Raw genomic sequence first — 20761 nt, forward strand, 5'->3', positions numbered from 1 at the left:
AAAAAGTTCAAGAATAAGCAAACGTATTACTTTTAATATGTAACATTTATAAATTATTGCAAGATGTGCCTGATCTCAGAGCACAGTTGCAATTCCCTATAGTTCAGTGACTTGCTAGATGTTGTTAAGCAACTGACATAATTAATTGACCAGGTAAATATAGGGGATAAAACCCAGTATTTTTTCTTAAGAAAACCATATTGAGATTAAACTATTTATTGCTATTATTATGATGAATTATTCATCATATCTGCAATGCGCTAAGTCTCTTACAGATACTGCTGTGATAAATGTGATATAGAATTCCAAAGTGTACAGAGAGACACCTTCCCTCCACTATGGAGTTTGCAGTCAATTGGAAAATGGGATGCACCAAACGAGAATTATAAACCTTGGCCCTGATCCTGCAAATTCACACATATTGAACAGTACACACTTGAGTAGTCAATAGGACTAATCATGAGCATAAAGCTAAGCACATGCATAAGTGTTTGCAGGTTCAGTGGCCCAGAACCTCAGACGTATTTCGGCACCTAACTCCCATTGAAATCAGTGGTAGTTAGGTGCTTAAATATCTCTGAGGATCTGGGTCAGGACCATTAAGTAAGGAGAAAGGAGAATGGTATGTGGTTACTAAGCTGTTATGCAAGCTACTTTGTTTTCCAAAGCTAGAAGGCCTTGCAAAAGACTTTTATGTTTAATCAAATCAAACAAAAGGATTCTAAAATGTATAAAACAATTTCACATGACAACACTATGAGAGATTTCAGCTACTTAGGCTCATGGCAAGAATTTCATTTTGGGCCCAATCCAGCTCCCACTGAAGTCAGTGGGAGTCTTTCCACTGCTTGAAATGGGAATTTGATCTTGCCTGTTGTTACTAAACTATGTCAAGTTGATGAACTTCTAAATGGCAGAGTTACTCTTCCCTAACTTGTTCCCTATGCAGGACTGTAAATAATTTAAAAATATATATATTATTGTTGAGTTAACTAATTCAGCAATTTTCTCTAAAAACATACATACATAGCTAGAAGATAAGGATGCAGACCCATTAGCTGGTGTACATTGTCATGGATAAGTTACATTGGCTGAGGATCTTTCCCAAGAATTGCCCGATTGGGTCAGATCAGTAGTCTATCCAACCTGATATTTTCTGTGACAGTGCTAACTGTAGGATGCTTCAGAAAAAGATATCACATTTGTCTTCTGTAATAGAATGCTAAACTGTATTATACTATTTTGCCACTAGGTGGCACTGTGTGTAAAATACCTTATTTAATCCATTGCATACAGCCTATGTTGGTCCCAGGATATTAGCGGGACAGCGTAGATGAGGTAATACCTGACACAGCATTAAAGGATCTTATGATAAACACATCTGATGTTCATAAGCAAGCTCTGTAGCCAGTCCATATCTGATAACACAGCATGACATGGCATCGGGAGTAAACTACGGACAGAAACAAAAGGAAAACAGCAAAAAAGGTTGCCGGATCTCATCAACATGACATCTTTGATGCCCCAGAGAACTTCAGCATTGAAAAACCTTTCCAATGGACAGACTGGACGCAGTATTTTGCAAGATTTCAAACTGCAAACAAACTCCACAAAGAAGCTGGAGATGTACAGGTATCTTCTCTAATTTATGGGGGAAGCAGGCAGAACATATCTTTAAATCCTTTGACTTTACTAAAGACAGTCATAAAGATGACTTTGAAAGTGTTCTGGAAATGCTTGATTCATACTTTATACCTCAGAGAAATGTGGTTTAAGAAGGAACATGTTTCACCAGAGAATTCAAGAACCAGGGGAAAACGTTGAATGTTTTATAACAGCTCTGCAGACAGTGGCTGAAAACTGATTTGGGGAATGCAAAACATGAAGATACCAGAGACAAGCTGGTTATTGGGTTAACAGATAAAAACCTTTTGAAGTAGCTACAATTGAAGAGAGATTGAATCCTAAACCACAGTTATATAGACGGCAAAACAGTCAGAATTAGTCAAACAACAGAACAAAAAGCAGGAACAACTTGAAAAACCTGAAACTAGCTTAGAATCTATAAACAGACACCTGAATGTCAGAAAACCCCTGAGGCAAGGACGGAGAATTCCCAGGCTAAGGGGGACAAATTCCAAACTATGTGCCCAAGATGTTGAAAAAGTCATACCTCAAGAGATGATGTATGTCCAGCCATTGATGCAGGCTGTAATACATGCATGACATTTTGCATTTTGCATATGGACATTTTGCAGCTGTTTGCCATGCCAAAGCAGTCAGAGAGTTGACTCCTATTAGAGACAATCAGGATCCATTGTGTCCGAGATCTATCTCTTGTGATGAGATAGAGCCTGCCTGTAGCACGCAATTCAATATTCATGGCAAGGCTATCGACTTTAAAATTGACTCAGGAGCTGATGTCACAGGCATCTCAGAAGGGACTTACAATCACCTTCAACCCCTCCCAAAATTGAAGTATCCTGGAGGTGTTCTGAATTGCATGGGACAGGTCACCACAGAAACAACTTAAAAAGACAAAAGCTATGCATACAGGTTACTCCTGGGGGAATTCTGCACCAAAAAATTAAAAATTCTGCGCCCATATTTTAAAATTCCACAAATTTTATTTGTCAAAATAACACTACAAAATCACACCAGTTTCAATTATTTTGGTAATTTATTTCAAAATTCCTGTCAGCAAGTATGTCTGTAACAATACAGAGACACAAAAAAATTCCCCCAGGAATAGAGAGTTAAAGAAACCCCTATGACATGTCAAATTGGATGGATAAAAGTGATGGAAAATGCCAGTTGTCATAAAGACAAAGAATTCAGTTTCCAGGTCACATATGATCGAGACTGACAGTGGAGAGTTCAGCAAAAACTGTTGACATTTACAGTTTGTTCCTCAGAAAGAACAATCAAGAGAGCAAACTCTACAGACGGTAGACACAGAACAAGAAGAAGACTCAAGGATTACAAACGGATCACAGCCAGTTGTTGAAACAAATGGGTAGCCAGATGACCAAGTTGGTCGGCATTCTGGTCATGTAATTAGAAAACCATTATGGTTCACAGACACTTAGACTAATATGTACTGAACTTCAAAGACAGTGTAAACGTTGTGAATGGTAGGAATGTAGAAGTTAAAGGGGCAGATGTAATGGAATGCTAAACTGTATTATACTGTTCAGCCAGTAGGTGGCACTGTCTGTGAAATACAGTATCTTATTTAAACGAACCTCAGCCATAAGTGACAGAGCATTAAAGAATCTTATGAGGAACAGGCCTGGTGAGTATAAGCAAGCTCTGTAGCCAGTCCATATCTGGTACAAGTGTATAACCCCCCACCCCATAAAACACCTCATTGTCCTATTCTATAATTTTGCTCCTGAAATCAATAATTAGGGATGGGTTGATGCTACACATTTTGGATGTCTGTGTGGGTCCAGGGTTTTTATTCTGACTTATTTCTACCTTTCCTACAACATATATACCTTAAACACAGTGTAAATAAAATGTGTGTATTCAAGAATACCAGCTACTCGAGTGGTTCTCAACCGGGGGTCCGTGAGCTCTTTCAGGGGGTCTGCAGGACTCGCTGAAATCTGGTGTTCCGAGTGCCAGCACGCACCCCTCCCTCCCAGCATGGGGCTGAAGCTGGGAGCTGTCCAGGGCTGAAACCCTGAGTGCCCCGCACACACACTGCAGCTGAGAGCTGGGTCCGGGGACTGAAACCCCAAGGTCACCCTCCCCCGCTAAAGCAGGAGCGGGAGGGGCTGAAACTCCAAGTCCCCCCCCCCCCCCCCCGAGCTGAAGCTGGGAGTAAAGGGGGCTGAAACCCTAATGCGGGCAGAAATCTGAGCCCATGGGCAGAGCTGAGGGGATACAAGGGTGTTGCCCCCCAAACTGCAGTGCCTTACCCAGAGTGGGGCAGTCCTGGGGGCAGCTGAGAATTTTCTATCAGTCAGCTTTCAGGGCAGGTGGCTTCTCTTATGTTGATGAGCCCATTAAAATAAACTACAAGACAGACCTCAGAGGAGCAATTAGGCTATTTTCCTGAGATGTGCCTCACCTATAGAATCCATGATAGGGAGCTGTAGAACAAGAATTTTCAGCTATATAATTTTGACCCTCGTTATCATTAGCTGCATGGGTTAGAATAGAGCAGGGGATTCTAGACTGTGATGCTTTTTCTTTGAGTTGGAAGTGACTAGAAACAAATCCCAAATGGTGAGGATGGGGGTACTTTCACCCATCTACTTCTGCCATATGTTTTTTCTATTCGACAGATGATGGACCCTCCATATAATGGCTTTAACTTATTCTGGCATGGGTTTGCTATCTACTTTCAGGCTTCTTTCAATGTATTATATCTACTAAGTACTAATTAGACCACTGAGGATTACAAATGCCTACTTCTATAAAGCAATCTCTTCTTATCCTTAAATGTTTTAATACAGCCAGAGTTTGCCAAAGGCTACTAAACTGTGTTATCTGAGGTGAAGAGGGTCAGCTTCCTTTGGAGTACTGAGTAGGAATCGTTCATCAGCATCAAGTTGGAATTGCTGGGAAAGCACTGGTAGACCTTGATCCTTGCTGTTTCCATCCGCAATAAGTTTAAAGCAGTATACTAACTGTGAAGGGAATGTTCTCTGTAAAGCGATTTTCCCCTTTGTATAAGATAGGGTATAACTGCGGTGAATTAGTAGAATTTGTCTAAATGTTTTTTTAAAATGGTGACCACCGTGTACAATTGCTATACATGTCAATACACAGAGTCTTTAAATACTATCAATGGGATAAATATAGTACAATGAAGATATACAACATGAGAGAATAAAGACACAACCTTCCCCTACCTAGCAGCTGTCAATTCCTGAAATCCCTATTTCCTAAAGAAATGTTGCTCCAAATCTATCTCAAAACTCTTAACTCAAATGTATTGACAAAAATAATACATATTCATGAGCAATTTCAGGCTATTGATGCTCTCTATTCCCCTCACCTCATCTCAATCCCTTTCTTATGTGAACAAAATGATGTATAATGTGACAAAGTTCCTCCTCTGCCTTGGTGGGTCTTGCACTTTTTGGCGGATCTGCTCGCCTCAGAGGTTCACGGCAGCCCTCAGTTTGGCTGCTTCTGCTAGAGGCTCAAACCTGCCATTCACTCAGCTAACCTCATCACTGGCCAGCATGATGAGAACAATCCCCGCAGTCTCTGTGTCCCACCTCGTGGGTCGTGGACAGGCCAGTTCCCTTTCCAAATTAGACCTTCCCTTCTAGCGTTTCTCACAGACCAGGTCAACTCCTCCTGTGTCCTATCAGGAGTTGGGGGGATGGGGGGTACCCGGGCCCACTCTCTGCGCTGGGTTCCAGTCCAGGGCCCTGTGGATAGCAGCTGTCTACAATGTCCCCTGTATGAGCTGGGTGACAGCTACAACTCCCAGGGCTACTTCCCCAAGACCTTCCCCCAGCACCTTCTTTATCCTCACTGCAGGATCTTCCTCCTGAAGCCTGATCACGCTTGTACTCTTCAGTCCTCCAGCAGCACGCCTTCTCACTCCTTGCGCACCCCCTCACTAACCGATGGGACGTCCTTTTTAAACCAGGTGTCCTGATTAGTCTGCCTGCCATAATTGATTCTAATAAGTTCTTAATTGGCTCCAGGTGTCTTAATTAGCTTGCCTGTCTTAATTGGTTCTAGCAGGTTCCTTATTGCTCTAGGGCAGCCTCTGCTCTGGTCACTCAGGGAACAGAAAACTATTTATCCAGTGGCCAGTATATTTGCCTTCTACCAGACTCCTGTACCCCACTGGTCTGGGTCTGTCACAATAAGATGAAGATTTGAAATCTGCTAGGAGCAAGCCAGTCTGAAGTCAGACTCCTATTTCAATGGGGTTTGACATGTCAGTTGTTCCTGGATTAAAATGGCCAGAATCTTTCCCAACGATACAAGAAAAGAACTAAGATGAGGTTTTAGCTTTGCATCCAGGCTGGGACTATATTTGTATACAGGTGTTAACAGGCCTGTCTCAAAATTCATGGATCATTGTGGGTTTCAAATGTCAGGATACACAGATGACTTGTGGCTAGTTAAAGGAGTCTGAGGTCAAGACCATTAGCATCAGAGCTCTAGTTTTTGCCAATTGTCACCAGGTGTCCCAGTATCTCATTTGAACCAGAACTTCTGTCTAAAAGAGTGGATTGATCTCTACAAGTTGGGGCTAAGCAAGATTACTCCCCCCAGGACAAACTGGTCTAGTTCTTTGGTGCCGGAGGAGGTCAGCTTCCTGTGCAGCCCTGAACAGGGATCATCCATTAGGATCAGGTGGGAACTGCCAGGAGGGTGGGCACAGATAGACATTCCTTGATCATTCCTGTTTCCATCTGCAATAACTTTGAAGAAGTATCCTAGTTATGTAAGGAATGTTCCCTATGCAACAGTCTACCTTCAAGGAAGCCAAAGCCTCAAGATTAGATTAAAGCTGACATGCCTCTCTGTTCTGTGTTAACCATACCATATACTGTACCTACCATTTACCTTGGACGAGGAGGAGGAGATGGAGACAGGATGGGCTGGGGCTGGCTTGGGTGCAGGTGTGAGGGATGCATGTTGTCCACCTCCACCCCTCCAGAGAATTACTAGGAAAGATAAAATAGCCTAGGGCTGCATTATCTTTTCTGTTGAGGATACTGCCTTGTCGTCTGCGGGGACCACCAGAGCTAGGAGGTAGTATGGAGGCACCAGGCCTCCATGCAGAGAGCCCTGGTCTTCAACAGATCACCCCCAGATCGTGCTAGGTTTGCAGACAGTCCTTATAACCTTTTCTGAGGGAGTCAAACCATTCACCACCCCTGCTGTTCTCCCACAATGGAACAATCAGGAATGAACTCTGTGAAGAGATCTTTGCAGAGCTACCCTCCCCCAGACTTCCTACTGTGGGTTTTACTGTGACAGTAGATGATCCAGGCCAACCATCTGTCTATTAAACCAGTGCTCAGCAGGCAATTTCCTGAGATTTACTGATACTTCATAAATTCTCCAATCCATCTATTGAAAGCAGTTTAGAATCAAGAGAGCTGTCTGCTCAGTATCATTGTGAGCCTATGAAAAACTTTCCTCCAGAAGTCCCCACTTTCACCACCTTCGCACCCAGAGGATACTGCCGTGATAACTGATAAACACACAGGTCGACAATGCATATAGCAGGCTAACATTTCCTTCTCCATTAGCCAAATGAAGCAAGGTTTTCTTACCAAAACTATAACTTTCAGGAGAGTTTTACTCCCCCAGCCTCTTCCCTCCAAACCCAGAGATCCATACCCATCTCCTATGCTCCTACACTTCTTTAGTTTGCCATCCAAAGGAAATAATTACTTCAATGCCAAATGTGCCATTCTGTGCACCAAAACTGATAGCTAACTATTTCCAAAGCCAGGCCACTGTACTAACTCTTAACCACAGAAATATCTACACAAATACAGGCTAAAAATTCATGATAGTTAATAACTTGCTATTCATTTAATAAAACCTGTGCTGTAGTGATAACAATCATCCATAGACCAACTGTGACTGGTAATCTAGTTGATGTAAGTGGCTTTAACAGAGGCAAAAATTAATTGTCCCTGAAACTCTCAGAATGTATTAGTCATAGTTTAACTCAGGGGATTAACAGCAAGTGTGGTTTACTGCAATTTCCACTGTACACATACATTTAGGGTATGATCACAAATCCTGTTGGTTTCAGAGTAACAGCCGTGTTAGTCTGTATTCGCAAAAAGAAAAGGAGTACTTGTGGCACCTTAGAGACTAACCAATTTATTTGAGCATGAGCTTTCGTGTATGCATCCGATGAAGTGAGCTGTAGCTCACGAAAGCTCATGCTCAAATAAATTGGTTAGTCTCTGAGGTGCCACAAGTACTCCTTTTCTTTTTGCAAATCCTGTTGGGTTATTGCAACAGCATTGACAACTCATTTTTTCATGTGGTCCAACCTTAAGGTTGTAGCTGAGGGTCTCTTCTCTACAAACCAATGTTCCATGTAATTATATTCCCTTTTTCCATATCACAAATAGGAACATAGTTTCTGGGGCTTTATTCTTATTATTTTGCACAATCATAAGTTCTGGTGAAGAATTTTTCTAGTTAAATAAAAGTTCTCTCTGTACAGCTCCCAATTTTTTCTATCTGCATTTCAAAATAACTGCACGAAACAACCATTTTTTCTGAAAACAGAATACATCATTCTTACAGATCAAGTGTCATTTTATTATTATACCACCAGAGGGTGCTGTTCATATGCTTTTGAAATGTATTTTTATGAATAATTAAAAAATAACTTGGGATATCAAGGGATGGGGATGCAATCGTGACATTCAGTGCCAACAAATCTTTTACCACAGTTCATCAAGTCTAGTACAGTCTGGTACAAAAAGTAATCTTTGTTGATTTGATTAAACAAAGGGGGTTTGAATTTGGATGTTTATGGCTGGGTGAAATAACAACAGCCTCTCATGCTGATACACAAGGGAAAGTGCATTTGTGCTTGACTTTAGTCTCCAAAACGCTGGCATTTTTCCAGCAGTGTTTCAGCTGCCCTACAAAGTGCCTCGACGGCTTTGGGAGGAAGCGGTTCATGCCAGCTAGAGACAAAAGGTGCTGACTTAAGGCTGAAGAGTGGGGAAATATAGACGTTTATTGTAAAATGTAGACTTTTTACTGGCAGCTACTGAGATGCTGCAGTTTGATTCTGGTATGGTTTGGTTTAGGGAGAAAAGACAAACAGATTTTTTTTAGGTTTCAGAGTAACAGCCATGTTAGTCTGTATTCGCAAAAAGAAAAGATTTTCTTTACCCATTTGAATCAAGTAATAGGCACCAATATAAAAACAGTCTGTTGCATAATTAGAACAAAATTAGTGACACCATCAGTATTAATAATAATAATGCCCTATTCCTATAAGCATGACAGCAGAGCTGTTGTTATAAGATTTGTTTCTCTTTCATTGATCTGCTTTATGTAGTGTTTCTTTCCCAACTATGTTTTGCATTTTCAACATTCATTCTTTATTTTCTTATTGTGACTCTTTCAGTAGTGTAATCTCCACCTTCCTTGTCTCTCGTTGATCATCTCCATGTCCTTCGGACTCATTTGTTCCCCCTTTCCCAAGCGGTTTTGTGGGTCTTGACATGTCTGTTACATACACTTTGTATCACAGACAAACAGTATGCCAGGTGTCACCATTTTGATGAGGAGTCTAAGCATATGTGGTGTTTTTCTTAAAGCCCTAGATCCTGAAATCATGTGACTAAGCCAGAATCCCTGCTACCGTTAAAAAAAAAAGTACATTTTGAGCCCTCATAGTTACAGAGAAAAGCTTTAAAACATGCTCCCTAAAGGATCAAAACCAGAAGACAAAAATAATTCTCGAGGAATTATTTTTTAAAAATCTTACTCTTTTTAGGCCAATCTCATGATTTTGGGGGCCTGACTCTTGATTTTTTTTAAGTCCTGCAGTCAGCAATCCTGACCTTGGGGTGGTCCCCTGATTCATTTTTTAAAACGTATTACTTTCAGTAACATTACTTTGGAGAATTACAACAGCCAAGAAATACAAAATATCCTATCCACCTGTGAGCCTTCACAGTAGGTTGGCCACTTTATTTGGTCCACTTCAAAACTGAATGAAATGGTTATTTCTTTCTCTTTCCTAAATAGCCCATATTAACATTAGGAATATATTACGATAGCTAGATGGAGCCCAAAGCTTCTTTGATGTAACTCCACTGAAGTCAAAAGAGTTGGATTCCTTGGCTGAGTTTGGCACAATCCTTATAATTTCGGAATAGGTCATTCTGTTTAAAGCAGGAGAATAATATCTTCTTGTATAAAAACAAGGTATCAAGTGAAGATCAGAAAATCTTTCGTGCCAAAAGTTCAAATTTCTCTCCCCTATATAAGGAGCTTATTTTTTAGTAAGAGTCTTCAGACCCAGGTACCTATTATAAGTAGCCTAACAAGCCTGAAAAACTGCACAAGCTTAATATCTCCAATAAGAGAGTAGATACCACTAGCATCATAGAAGAGGAATAAACATAACTTGTAGAATTTACTTCTGGTTAAAAGAGAGAGAGAACAAAGTACTAGAAAGGGCAGATGCTTCTCCTGTCTGCGTTATAGTGTTGATGGGGCTCCATTCACACACATACACCCGTCAAAGGTAGTGCAGACATGCAGACACCTGCACCACTGGGAGCAGCTGCACTTTAGTGGGAGATTCATCCCTGGCAGAGATCAGGCACTACTGCCTTTTCCTCGGTGTGCCACCTGGTAAGGGCAAGCTCTGAATTACTTCTGGGGATGCAGTCACTGGTGAAGGCTACTTCGTGCTACTTATGAGAATATGGATAACCCAGTGCAATGGAACAATTTAAGTTTCTTTCTCTATTGCTTGCAATCTCTTCTCTAAGGAGAATTCCCACCATCAAAAGCTCCCTAAGATAAAAGCTGGCATTACTCAGGTCTGAATCAAGCCTAACATGCTTTTCATGGAAATGTAGGATGTGAAGGTAAGATATCTCTGAATATGTTCAAAGGCCAATTATGACTTAACAAGGAGGAGGGAACCCTGTCTTTCTTAGACTCCAAACCCAGGATCTAGATTTTTTGAAGTCATCCACTTCCGGGAAGGAAAGAAAAGAAAGGGTGGATGCTTACTCTGACCTAAACAAATCAAGTAAATTAGGTACTTGTGCTCAAAAGGTGGAAAGGGTACATACACACATCCTCCAAAATAACAGAGTGGGTGGGAGACATAATATATTATTATTCCCCTCAAATAAAGAGAATTACCTGCTCTTAAAAGGAAAGGTAATCTATTTTTAGGTAGGGAAGAATAATGTCATTATTTCTTTTAAAATCAGGAGATACCTTTTCAGTAGCAGAGGAGCTGAGACTCCAGCATTCACAGTAGCTAAAACTCAGACATCAAGTGGTACTTATCAATATGAATTTTTCCTCTACTGGTTTATAAAGGTCCTGACTCCAGGCCAGTGGGGAACAGCTACTACTGGGGATAAGTCTATATCCCTCAGTGCTCTAGATGCAGCAACCTCTCTGAGAGAATAGACTCCAGACTGATATTTCTAAACCTGAGTTTCTCATGTGTCCCTTTCTGACTAAAAAGATATAAAGCTCTGTTGATAGAAAGTCTGGTCCTGACACCTAATTTGTAACAGCTGCAGGTCTCTGAAAAAGAGATTTTTTAAAATTCCTCGCTTAGATGAAGTAACTATCAACCCCGTTGTAGGGTTTATTGATCATCTTTTTCCAACTGGAAAACAGGGTTGGGACAGTCTGCTTCTGAAATCCTGCATTTTGCAAGGATTCTAGTGGCCAAGATATACATCTTACAAGTCTGATTGTCAAAATATCATGTAAATAAATAAGCACTGTTACTCTGAGCCATTAGGAACTGAATAACTGGCTCAATCATGGCAAGCTACCTTGGGACAATGAAAAGGCCAAACGTTCTCACTCACAACTGGTAAAACAATCTCTCAAGAGACTATTGGGAATATTTTGTTGTTTGGCACTAAGGGAACATTGTAGAGTTTTCTTTTGGTCTGTTTTTACAAGACAATCTCCTCTGTTCATTGTTACTTTAAATCTTTCAGACAGACAATATGGAAAGACTCAGCCTTCATAAAGAGATTTAGGAGATTGGAATGTAAACCTGGAAGGTAAATTCCAAGCACACTAGGGGACCAGGAATATGGAACCTATTTATCCCTTGGTGAGTCCAACTAATTACCACTTCAAAAGTCTAAGCCGCTCTTTCCTGGATCTCCTTCTCTACAGGAAGGCTGGTATTTATTTCGAATTTTACTTGTGAAGGGGGAATCCCTTGCAGCTGACTAGAAATGAAGAATAGTTTCAACATATTTCATCCACTTTAGAGCAGATGTTGGGGGGGAATATTCTTTCCCGTGTTTAAATATTGAACCTTGTTCTTCCTGTTTTTGTTTCTTTGAACGTGACCACAGAGGGTGGAGGATTATCAACCAATAACAAAAATGCTTTTTTCTGCCAGAACTCTGTAGTGGGGTTGTCTCACCTTGTGATGGACCAGCAGAAGTAGAGATGAGGAGCATACAGTGAACTTTAATTCTTCACCTTGCTAGGTTTGGTGTGACCATGAACTTCTATGTCTTTCCTCTACCTCCTCACTATAACTTTGACTTTGAAGGTCAGAATTAGCCAAGCACAGAAAGACCTGGTATTTAGGAAGGGCTCTGTCAGTGCAGGCTATTTGGAGCATCCAGTTCACCCTGACATTGTTTGCCTAGTAATGCTTTTGACCTGCCATATATCCCAACATGGCAACCAATATAGTTCTCACATTGAGCTTCTCTTCAGACAGAGTATCCCATTGACTAGTCCTTGCTCAAGTGTGAGGCAGTCTAAACCTATCTTCAGGGCCTCCACTGCATATGCTATCTTCCCCTAGTTTGCAACCAATGGGCAGGATTTTGGTCTTAGTTGTACTGATGTAATTAGAAGTAACTCCACTGAGGTGAAGGGAATCACTCTTGATTTGCACTGGTGTAAATCAGGTCAGAATCTGGCCCAGTACATGGCTTTGTTCTTCCAGTTTGGAGTTTTATCATCTACGCATTATTAACATTTATTTTCCTGGCTATATGTAGTTGAACAAAGATTCTCCTAAATTGGATCCAGATTTGTCCACTTTACATTTTTCACTTGAGATGTTTAATATCAGATAATGAAATGGCAGGCCTCCCTTACCAGTTCCCCACTAATTTTCCTGGGAAAGGTAAGAGGTTGTCATCTTTAAAGGGATGTCATCTTTAAAGGGATAACTCACCCAGGCAAGGCATTCTGCTAACGATGGGAGGATTTAGTAGTAAAGGAGATCTTTATCACCCACTTCTTCATACAGATGTATAGAGGCAAGCACTTCAATTCAGGCTATTAGAAAAGACGGTTCAGTGGGTGTGACAGCCTGGGCCATTCCACTGGGAGAAGTACTCATATTAATGAATGTCTTTAGCATCTCCTAGCTACAGGTAAGGAAATTGCCTCAGGAAGGAAGGACATCCTAACCTTATCTAGCACTGACTTTTTGACATGATCCAGAGATGAGGTGGATACAGACCTGAAGCCCATGAAGTAGTCTCTGCCTCTGTGACAAATCTGACTTCTCCAGTGACCAGGTATCAAATAAATGAGGAGAGCCTGAGCCAAAGTTGAATCTGAAAAAGCCTCCTGAAGCATTCACTTCTTCCATCTCTTCCAGAAAATCTGATTGGCAGGCAGAACCATCAGGAGATGCTGCTCAAAAGGCTGTGTCTGAAGGGAGTGAGGACTCATCCACACAATTGCACACTTCTGGCACCGAGTATTGGGAATAATTTTCCTAATAAGTTTAATAAGGTTTACCATGACTCAGTTTCCACACAGGCATATCTTTATTAGTCCAAAGGCCGCTTGGTGTTGGTTACATCCAAAATACAAAAAGAAAAGGAGTACTTGTGGCACCTTAGAGACTAACCAATTTATTTGAGCATAAGCTTTCGTGAGCTACAGCTCACTTCATCGGAGTACTTGTGGCACCTTAGAGACTAACCAATTTATTTGAGCATAAGCTTTCGTGAGTAGCTCACGAAAGCTTATGCTCAAATAAATTGGTTAGTCTCTAAGGTGCCACAAGTACTCCTTTTGTTTTTGCAAATACAGACTAACACGGCTGTTACTCTGAATCCAAAATACAAGTACAAGCATATACACACTCATACTCTATATGCCAGCAACAATACATTTGCAAGCATTGGCCAAATACTCACAACAGGATCAGGCTTGGGGATACCTTCCCTCCGTGGCATTACTCCAGGGGAGTAAGGAAAAGCTCTCACAAAGAAGCCCCTAAAATCTTTGTCTTTTTATACACTATGGCTGACAAGTGATGTCACTGCTGATTATCAGACCTTGGGTAAGGCTAGATGAAGCAGCATAGGGCTGACCCCTGTCTTCTGCCCCGGTCAAGACAAGAGCAATGACTAGGCCCCTTTCTTCAAGGTCCTTTTCTTACCTCATTTTGCCATATTTTTCCCTAACTACTAAACTAAGCATTTTTTTTTATAATACAGTAAACAAACCAATCGTTTCCTGAGCCTCGTACCCAATTAACCATATTTTCTTTATTTCTGTTACCTCAACCCAAACCTTAAATAAGATGATGCAGAAATGTCAAGCATCACTACACATTTAACACAAACAATCCTCCTTTCTCATGAGTTCATTCTTTTTGGTCACATGCTTTGGGCCTTGTGTTAACATCAAAACTCAATTTAAAACCATAGTTCACTCATGTCTAATGTGGGCCTATAGTCCTATACCAGGTGAATAAAATACCAATTATTGGAAAGTAAACTTGTTATAGAGTGGAGGGGAATTTGAATGTTTGGCACGAGGGCCCTCCCCTGTTGAAATCTTAAAGGGACAGGAGATAACCCAGTTGTAAAAAAAACAAGCAGGAGTATTTCCAATATATAAATATGTATCTCTTCAGGCAATAACTTACATTTAGGCAAACTTATTGATTCACCCATTGCAATCTTCTTGATCCTTTTATATAGGGCCCAACCAAATTCACAGTCCATTTTGGTCAATTTCACAGTCAGAGGATTTTTAAAATAATAAATTTCATGATTTCAGCTATTTAAATCTGAAATCTCACACGTTGCAATTGTAGGGGTCCTGACCCATAAAGTGGTTGTGGAGGGGGATCACCAGGTTATTGTAGGGTGGGTTGCGCTGCTGCCCATGGCGGTGCTGCCTTCAGAGCTGAGCAGCTGGAGAGCGGTGCCTGCTGGCTGGGAGCCTAGCTCTGAAGGCAGAGTCGCTACCAGCAGCAGCGAAGAAGTAAGGATGGCAGGGTATAGTATTGCCACCCTTACTTCTGTGCTGCTGCCTTCAGAGCTGGGCAACTGGCCAACAGCCGCCACTCTCCGGCTGCCCAGCTCTGAAGGCAGCGCAAAAATAAAGGTGGCAATACCATGACCCCTTAAAATAACCTGGTGAACCCCCCCTGCAATTCCCTTTTGGGTCAGGACCCCCAATTTGAGAAACGCTGGTCTCCGTGAAATCTGTATAGTATAGGGTAAAATCACACAAAAGAACAGATTTCACGGTCCATGACGTGTTTTTCATGACCGTGAATTTGGTAGGGCCCTACGTATATGTTATTCTTATTCTAGTTGGGAGGATCAAGATTATTTTCTGTAGTACAGCACCCAGTTATCCTTTGAACACTTCCTGTTCATTCATATGCCCTAATTGTAACATGTGCCTCAGATATTGCTCTAATTCTTATGATGACCTTTCCAGGGTGTGCTTAATGTGTTATACTTTAGTTTTCCTCTACCTTTTCTGTACAGGGTGACAAATGACAAATAAAATATTTAAGAAAAAGGCGCATATTGCACCAGGCTATTATTTAACTGGAACGAGATTAAATTAGAATCAATATACACCACCATGGGCATAGTTTTGGGGGACCACAGGGAGCCTCAGGCAGGCACAGAACTTGCCTTGCCACGTGGCCCCATTGGCCTGACTGCAGCTGCCCCAGGCCCCAAATATAGAAGTCAAACTATGCCTATGACACCAGCACAGCGCAATGAAGGCAAATATATGTATTAAGTAACTTAAGCTAATGGTCAGATCAGTACTAGAATGCCAAGTATTCATTTTATATCTTTATTGATGACAAAACTGAACATACCAAACAGCAACTCTGTGTATACAGACATTAGGGTTGTCAGCAGGGATAGAACCCAGGACTGTCAACACCAAAAGTGAGAAGACCCCATTCCTTGAACAGCTGTAAGCTGCAGGTTCTAATCTTGCTGGGACCATCCACTAGAGAAGACATCATCACAATAAGCCATGTTATTAAAGTAACATTCAAATATTGCCTCTTTATAGAACCTTAGGAATTAATACACTTCCCTGAGAAAGCAAGAAAACAGCATGAAGCAATCTCTTAACTAGATACATAATGATTTCTTTGAAAATATGCCCTCATTATATCACTGTCAGAACACTCTTTTTTGTAAGGCTGTTGTACTTTAATTCCACCTGTATTTAAACTCATTATTATAATTACTCTCAATGACAACCCTTTATCACACAAACAGGAAATGTGTGATAAATAGAAATATCACCATTCTCCCTCATTTAAAAAAAACCCTCAAATAAACCAGCTTATATTATTTTTATCCATGCTACAAAATATTCTTGACAAATTTGGAAATAGGAACTATTTTACCTTCAGACTGATGTGTAGCAAGAGGTGTCTGAGTCTCCTTGGAGTAGGACACCACTTCCCGAGGTAAGAAATCAACCTGGGTAATCTTTGACACACCTAGCTTGTGCAGTCTCCGTCTAAGATTTAATGTGAGATCAGAAGGTTAGTCAAGTAAGTATATAGCACTGTTACATTAAAATACCGCAGTGAGCTTTCACAGACAGGTTGACAAAATTTTAGTGTCTGCTAAAATGAAAACTAATAAACTAAGTATGGTTAGTTTATTGGGAAGCATCTAATAAAACACACTGACTTTGCACTGAAGGAAATTAACCTGAGAACTACTATCCAAAATAGAATTAAAGTTAATAAACTGTGCGCTACATATTTCTGGCTTTTTTGGGCTAGAGTTCAAGTTGTGGGGATGAGATGTAATAGGGAGGGCAAGAAATGTTGTAATGTAAAAGTAAACCAGTATCATATGGATGACAGCTAGTTTGCTCTCCAGCTACTGCTGCATCAGCTATATGTATTTTTTTTCTGATTCGTCTGACTCGCAGAGTGTAATTGTGCTAAATACAATTAGATTCACTAGGTAACCGGTATGAATCCATCATATCAAGTAACAATCCACTAGAGCAATAGCTGTTACACCTTGTGATTCATTTTTACAAGAGAATTAATGAGCCCGCCTGATGCCAGTTTTCAAGGATGTGCCTCTGCTGATGTGAAGAAAAGCAATTCATGTTTTAAAACCCTACATGGAAACCTAGAAACTTCTGCTACCTGAGATACATTGTGGGGATCTGTAACACCTACCAAAAGTTTACTCTCATGCTGCTTATCTGCAACAACTTTGACTAAATGTGGTGAGGATTCAAACTTTAAAAATTAACGTTAAATGTCATGTACTCTTCCTTTTCCTACCATCACTGATTTGAAATCTACATTGTTTATATGATTAATTAGGCTTCTCCTATGTAGTCACCTCCTATCTAGGCCTATGATTTCTTTACTGAAATCCCAAGGAGTTCTTCACTCATATAACTTCTCTACTGTGGTCTCAATTGAGTATTGGTGCCATGCTAATTTGTGCTTCTAAAATAGTAGGCCCTGTGTGTTACCTTTATAGAATCCCATTCAATACTAAAGATAATACTGTATCAGTTCACTCAATAACTCTTTGCAGGAGTGAAAGTCTGACTTGAGACTTGGTCAACTGCTTTGCAGACTAATAGTCTGCACATGAGTTGAAGTCCATTTTAGAGAACTCCACTGAAAGAACATGTTGCATTTTTAATCTCAAACATGTCTAATTTAGGCATTGTTTACGGATCCATAGCTCACTAGTGTCTTGTGCAGATAATCACCTCTTATGTCAGATGGTGTTTCTTCATCTAAAAAGTGTGTGGCCTCATAGCACACCTTTTGGCTACATGAATCAGCCAACAAAGGTGCTTGTATAACCAGAAGCTGGTCTAGCCCTTGATCACAAATACATGACCTCCATTCAGGACCTGAGCTCCACAGCTATAAGCTAAAACGTCTTATTCCAGAACTCAAGCTTCCTGTAAGGCAGCACACACATCTGCCATCAACCATGTCACCTTCCCATTCACATGCATCTTTCCTTTTAGATGCTCTTAAGCCCTTTGAGTCTACAGCCCGCTGAGTGTTTTTGGATTTGCAGAATCTTTAAGGGATACATTTTCAAAGCTGTTCATAGGGTCTTAGTCATGGAATGTCACTAGGGACTGAGCAGCTAAATCTCCAGTCTTTTACATCAAAAAAAATATCTCTATGTCTGTAGAAACCAGAAGAGATACAACTCCACTACAGGCATTTTAGCCATATGAACAATTTGTATGCAATCTACAGAATTTATTGTGTATCATTACTTTTTCTAATGTCCGTATCGTCAGAGGAGGCCCCGTTTCTCCTGGTAAAACTGTCCTTGTGAAGGATGGCTGCTATTGAGAAATGGACAGAACTCATCACACATTGGAGAACATGTGCCTGTGGTACACCCAGCCTTGCTATGAATTCACTCTCCTGATCCTTTATTCCTTCCTTGCACTGTCAGTGCATGCATGAGAGAAAGCTCCTGCTGTCATGATGCTTATCCATACATGTGCCATTTTTGCCCCTGCTCCTTGCTTTTTCCTTCTAAAAGGAAGGAAACTTGGGTGACTTTGATGCATGGGGATGCTCACCTTCCAACCCACATTGCTGGGAAGGGATGCTAGGATTTCTATCAGCATTCTTTATGTGAATACACTTTGAAAATTCCATTTTTTGTATCATTTTCCAGGTAGTACTGTAGGAGTTGGCTACATCTGAAGCCACACCTCCCATCACAACTGGCCACTGAAAAGGAGGAGGACAAAAGCTGTCTAACAATTCTGGGGTGGAAGAGTAACATTGATGAACCCTACCCCAGCACTTCTGTCTGTAGTGCAGGGAAGTGGGAGGATGTCTGCTACACTGCTGCTATTCTGATATTTTTTTCTTCTTCTTTTCCTGCTATGAATAGTCCAGTGCCTGACTAGATTACTACTAATAGCTTTGCCAAGCACCAAGGAAAGTGAAATTGGCATGATCTTTATCATTTGCATTATGACCAACTGGATTCTGAATAGCAGCTGTGAAATTTACCAGAATCTTGTCAATTTCAATCTGCTGTCAATGTGAAAACTATGAGTAGCAGCATAATCACTAGAAATATCTACCTGTAGACTCACAAAAATAGTACTATATAAGTTCACATTTAAAAGATTAGCTTCTGAAACATCAGGGCTGGAAAATTTTATTTAAACAAAAGCTTAAACGTTGCACAAATTGATGGATTTCCTCTCAACAGGAAAAGTTTCCTTACCACCACTGCAAGAGGGATTTTCAAGCCTATATTTTGTGGCATATTTTTCCCTCTCATTTTATTTCTTCATTCATGACTTAAACTCGTATTAACTCTCACAATATAAACAAAGAAAAACAATTTTCACACCTTGAGACGCATTGGCAGGAAATGATTGGGTAGCTTAGCCTCTGATTCTTGTGCTACAGTATTTCCCACACTGGCCAAACTATTTGTGATAGTTAACTTTTGTGATCACATGGATGATATCCAAATCAAGATCATCACCAAGCCATACTTTCACTTTGAACTTCAGTTCCATCTCCAGTGTGATGCAAACATTAGGGGAATCAGGAGATATTTGGAGTTTCATGTGTCATTGGCCAAAACTGATTTCTGCTGATTGGTCCATTATAAAAATGCTTCAAAATATGGATTTCGCTATTGTACAACAATAATATGGATTTCACTATTGTACAGACACCTTTCATACTGAATAAATTTGACCCTTTTAAAAAATATATACCAGCTACTCAGTGGTAGTGGTTAGTTTCAGTTACTCAAAGCAGTTAACTTTTTCCACAAGCACATGGCAAAAGTACCCCAAGCTAGAAAAAGTATTAATTTCAGCCTAATTATAAGTAAACAAACCTTAACTGACATAGACTCAATTAAAAAGTAAAATGACTCTGGGGCTGTGAAAGTGATAGTTTTATTTGCTAAGGGTACAAATATAATTGTTCACATTATTAACTCTTAAGGAAGGAGAAGGTGTGATTATTACTGCATAAGGAAAACAACTTTAACTTTAACTATGGTAAAGATGGGGATAGGGGAGCATCCTGTGAGTAATTCAGTATGAAAAGTCAGAATTAACAAACACTAACTAGACATTGGTATAATTAACTGCATGTATTACATTTTCAATTAAAGTGCCACTATAATAACATTTCATCCATAATGAAATGGTAATGTTTGTTATTGTTCTCGGACAGCAGAAATTGCAGGTCATCTTTTTATAGGCTTTTTTTCCTGTTTCCTCATTAAAAAAATGTCTCTGCCAAAGCTTAATATCACTGGTGAAACTAACAAAAGAAAACTTAAATTATGGTACTTTAGATTCACCAAAACAATAATAAAAATAAATTAAACCCACACAAAAGCAGCTCAATTGGGAAGCATTTTCAACATAACTCTTGCAAAGAAATAATAAAACAAATAACAAAAGAGCTGACATATACCCAAGTTCAGAGTCAGACTGGAGCTGCAGCACTGAGGGGTCTGTGTCCCACTGCAGGGTCCTAAGGGAGTTATCAGCCGTGCAGCACAAAGGAAAAAAAGAACACAGAGAATTAACTGAAAGATGAAAAAAAGCTCATCTCATTGATTACATGCTGTATACAGTATATACACAGGACACACCTCAAAGTACAACTGAGCCACAATTAATGTCAAACAAGGTTTGATGCTAGACTACAAGAGCAGGTAATTTATTAAAATTACATGGAACTGGAGTACATTGTACTAGTAAACAAAGGAAAGAGACTTCAGTCTGAGGCTTTCTTTTC

The 20761-nt window shown here is 40.3% G+C and overlaps 1 protein-coding gene across 8 annotated transcripts in view; it reads right to left on the minus strand.

Annotated features, from left to right (window-relative positions):
* DYNC1I1 (dynein cytoplasmic 1 intermediate chain 1) overlaps window positions 1-20761 on the minus strand; it is a 262038-nt gene that overhangs the window by 184061 nt on the left and 57216 nt on the right. For 5 of the 8 annotated variants that reach the window (XM_048838191.2, XM_048838186.2, XM_048838184.2 and 2 more), the window contains exons 5-6: window positions 20435-20494; window positions 16361-16476 (exon numbers count right to left, since the gene is read on the minus strand). In XM_048838191.2, the coding sequence (XP_048694148.1) occupies window positions 16361-16476; window positions 20435-20494 (176 nt within the window). The remainder of the gene's footprint in view (window positions 1-16360; window positions 16477-20434; window positions 20495-20761) is intronic. The other 3 variants (XM_048838190.2, XM_048838188.2, XM_048838185.2) reach the window with 1 other exon arrangement.

Source organism: Caretta caretta, chromosome 2, assembly GCF_965140235.1.
Source record: "Caretta caretta isolate rCarCar2 chromosome 2, rCarCar1.hap1, whole genome shotgun sequence".
Lineage (NCBI taxonomy): Eukaryota > Metazoa > Chordata > Testudines > Cheloniidae > Caretta > Caretta caretta.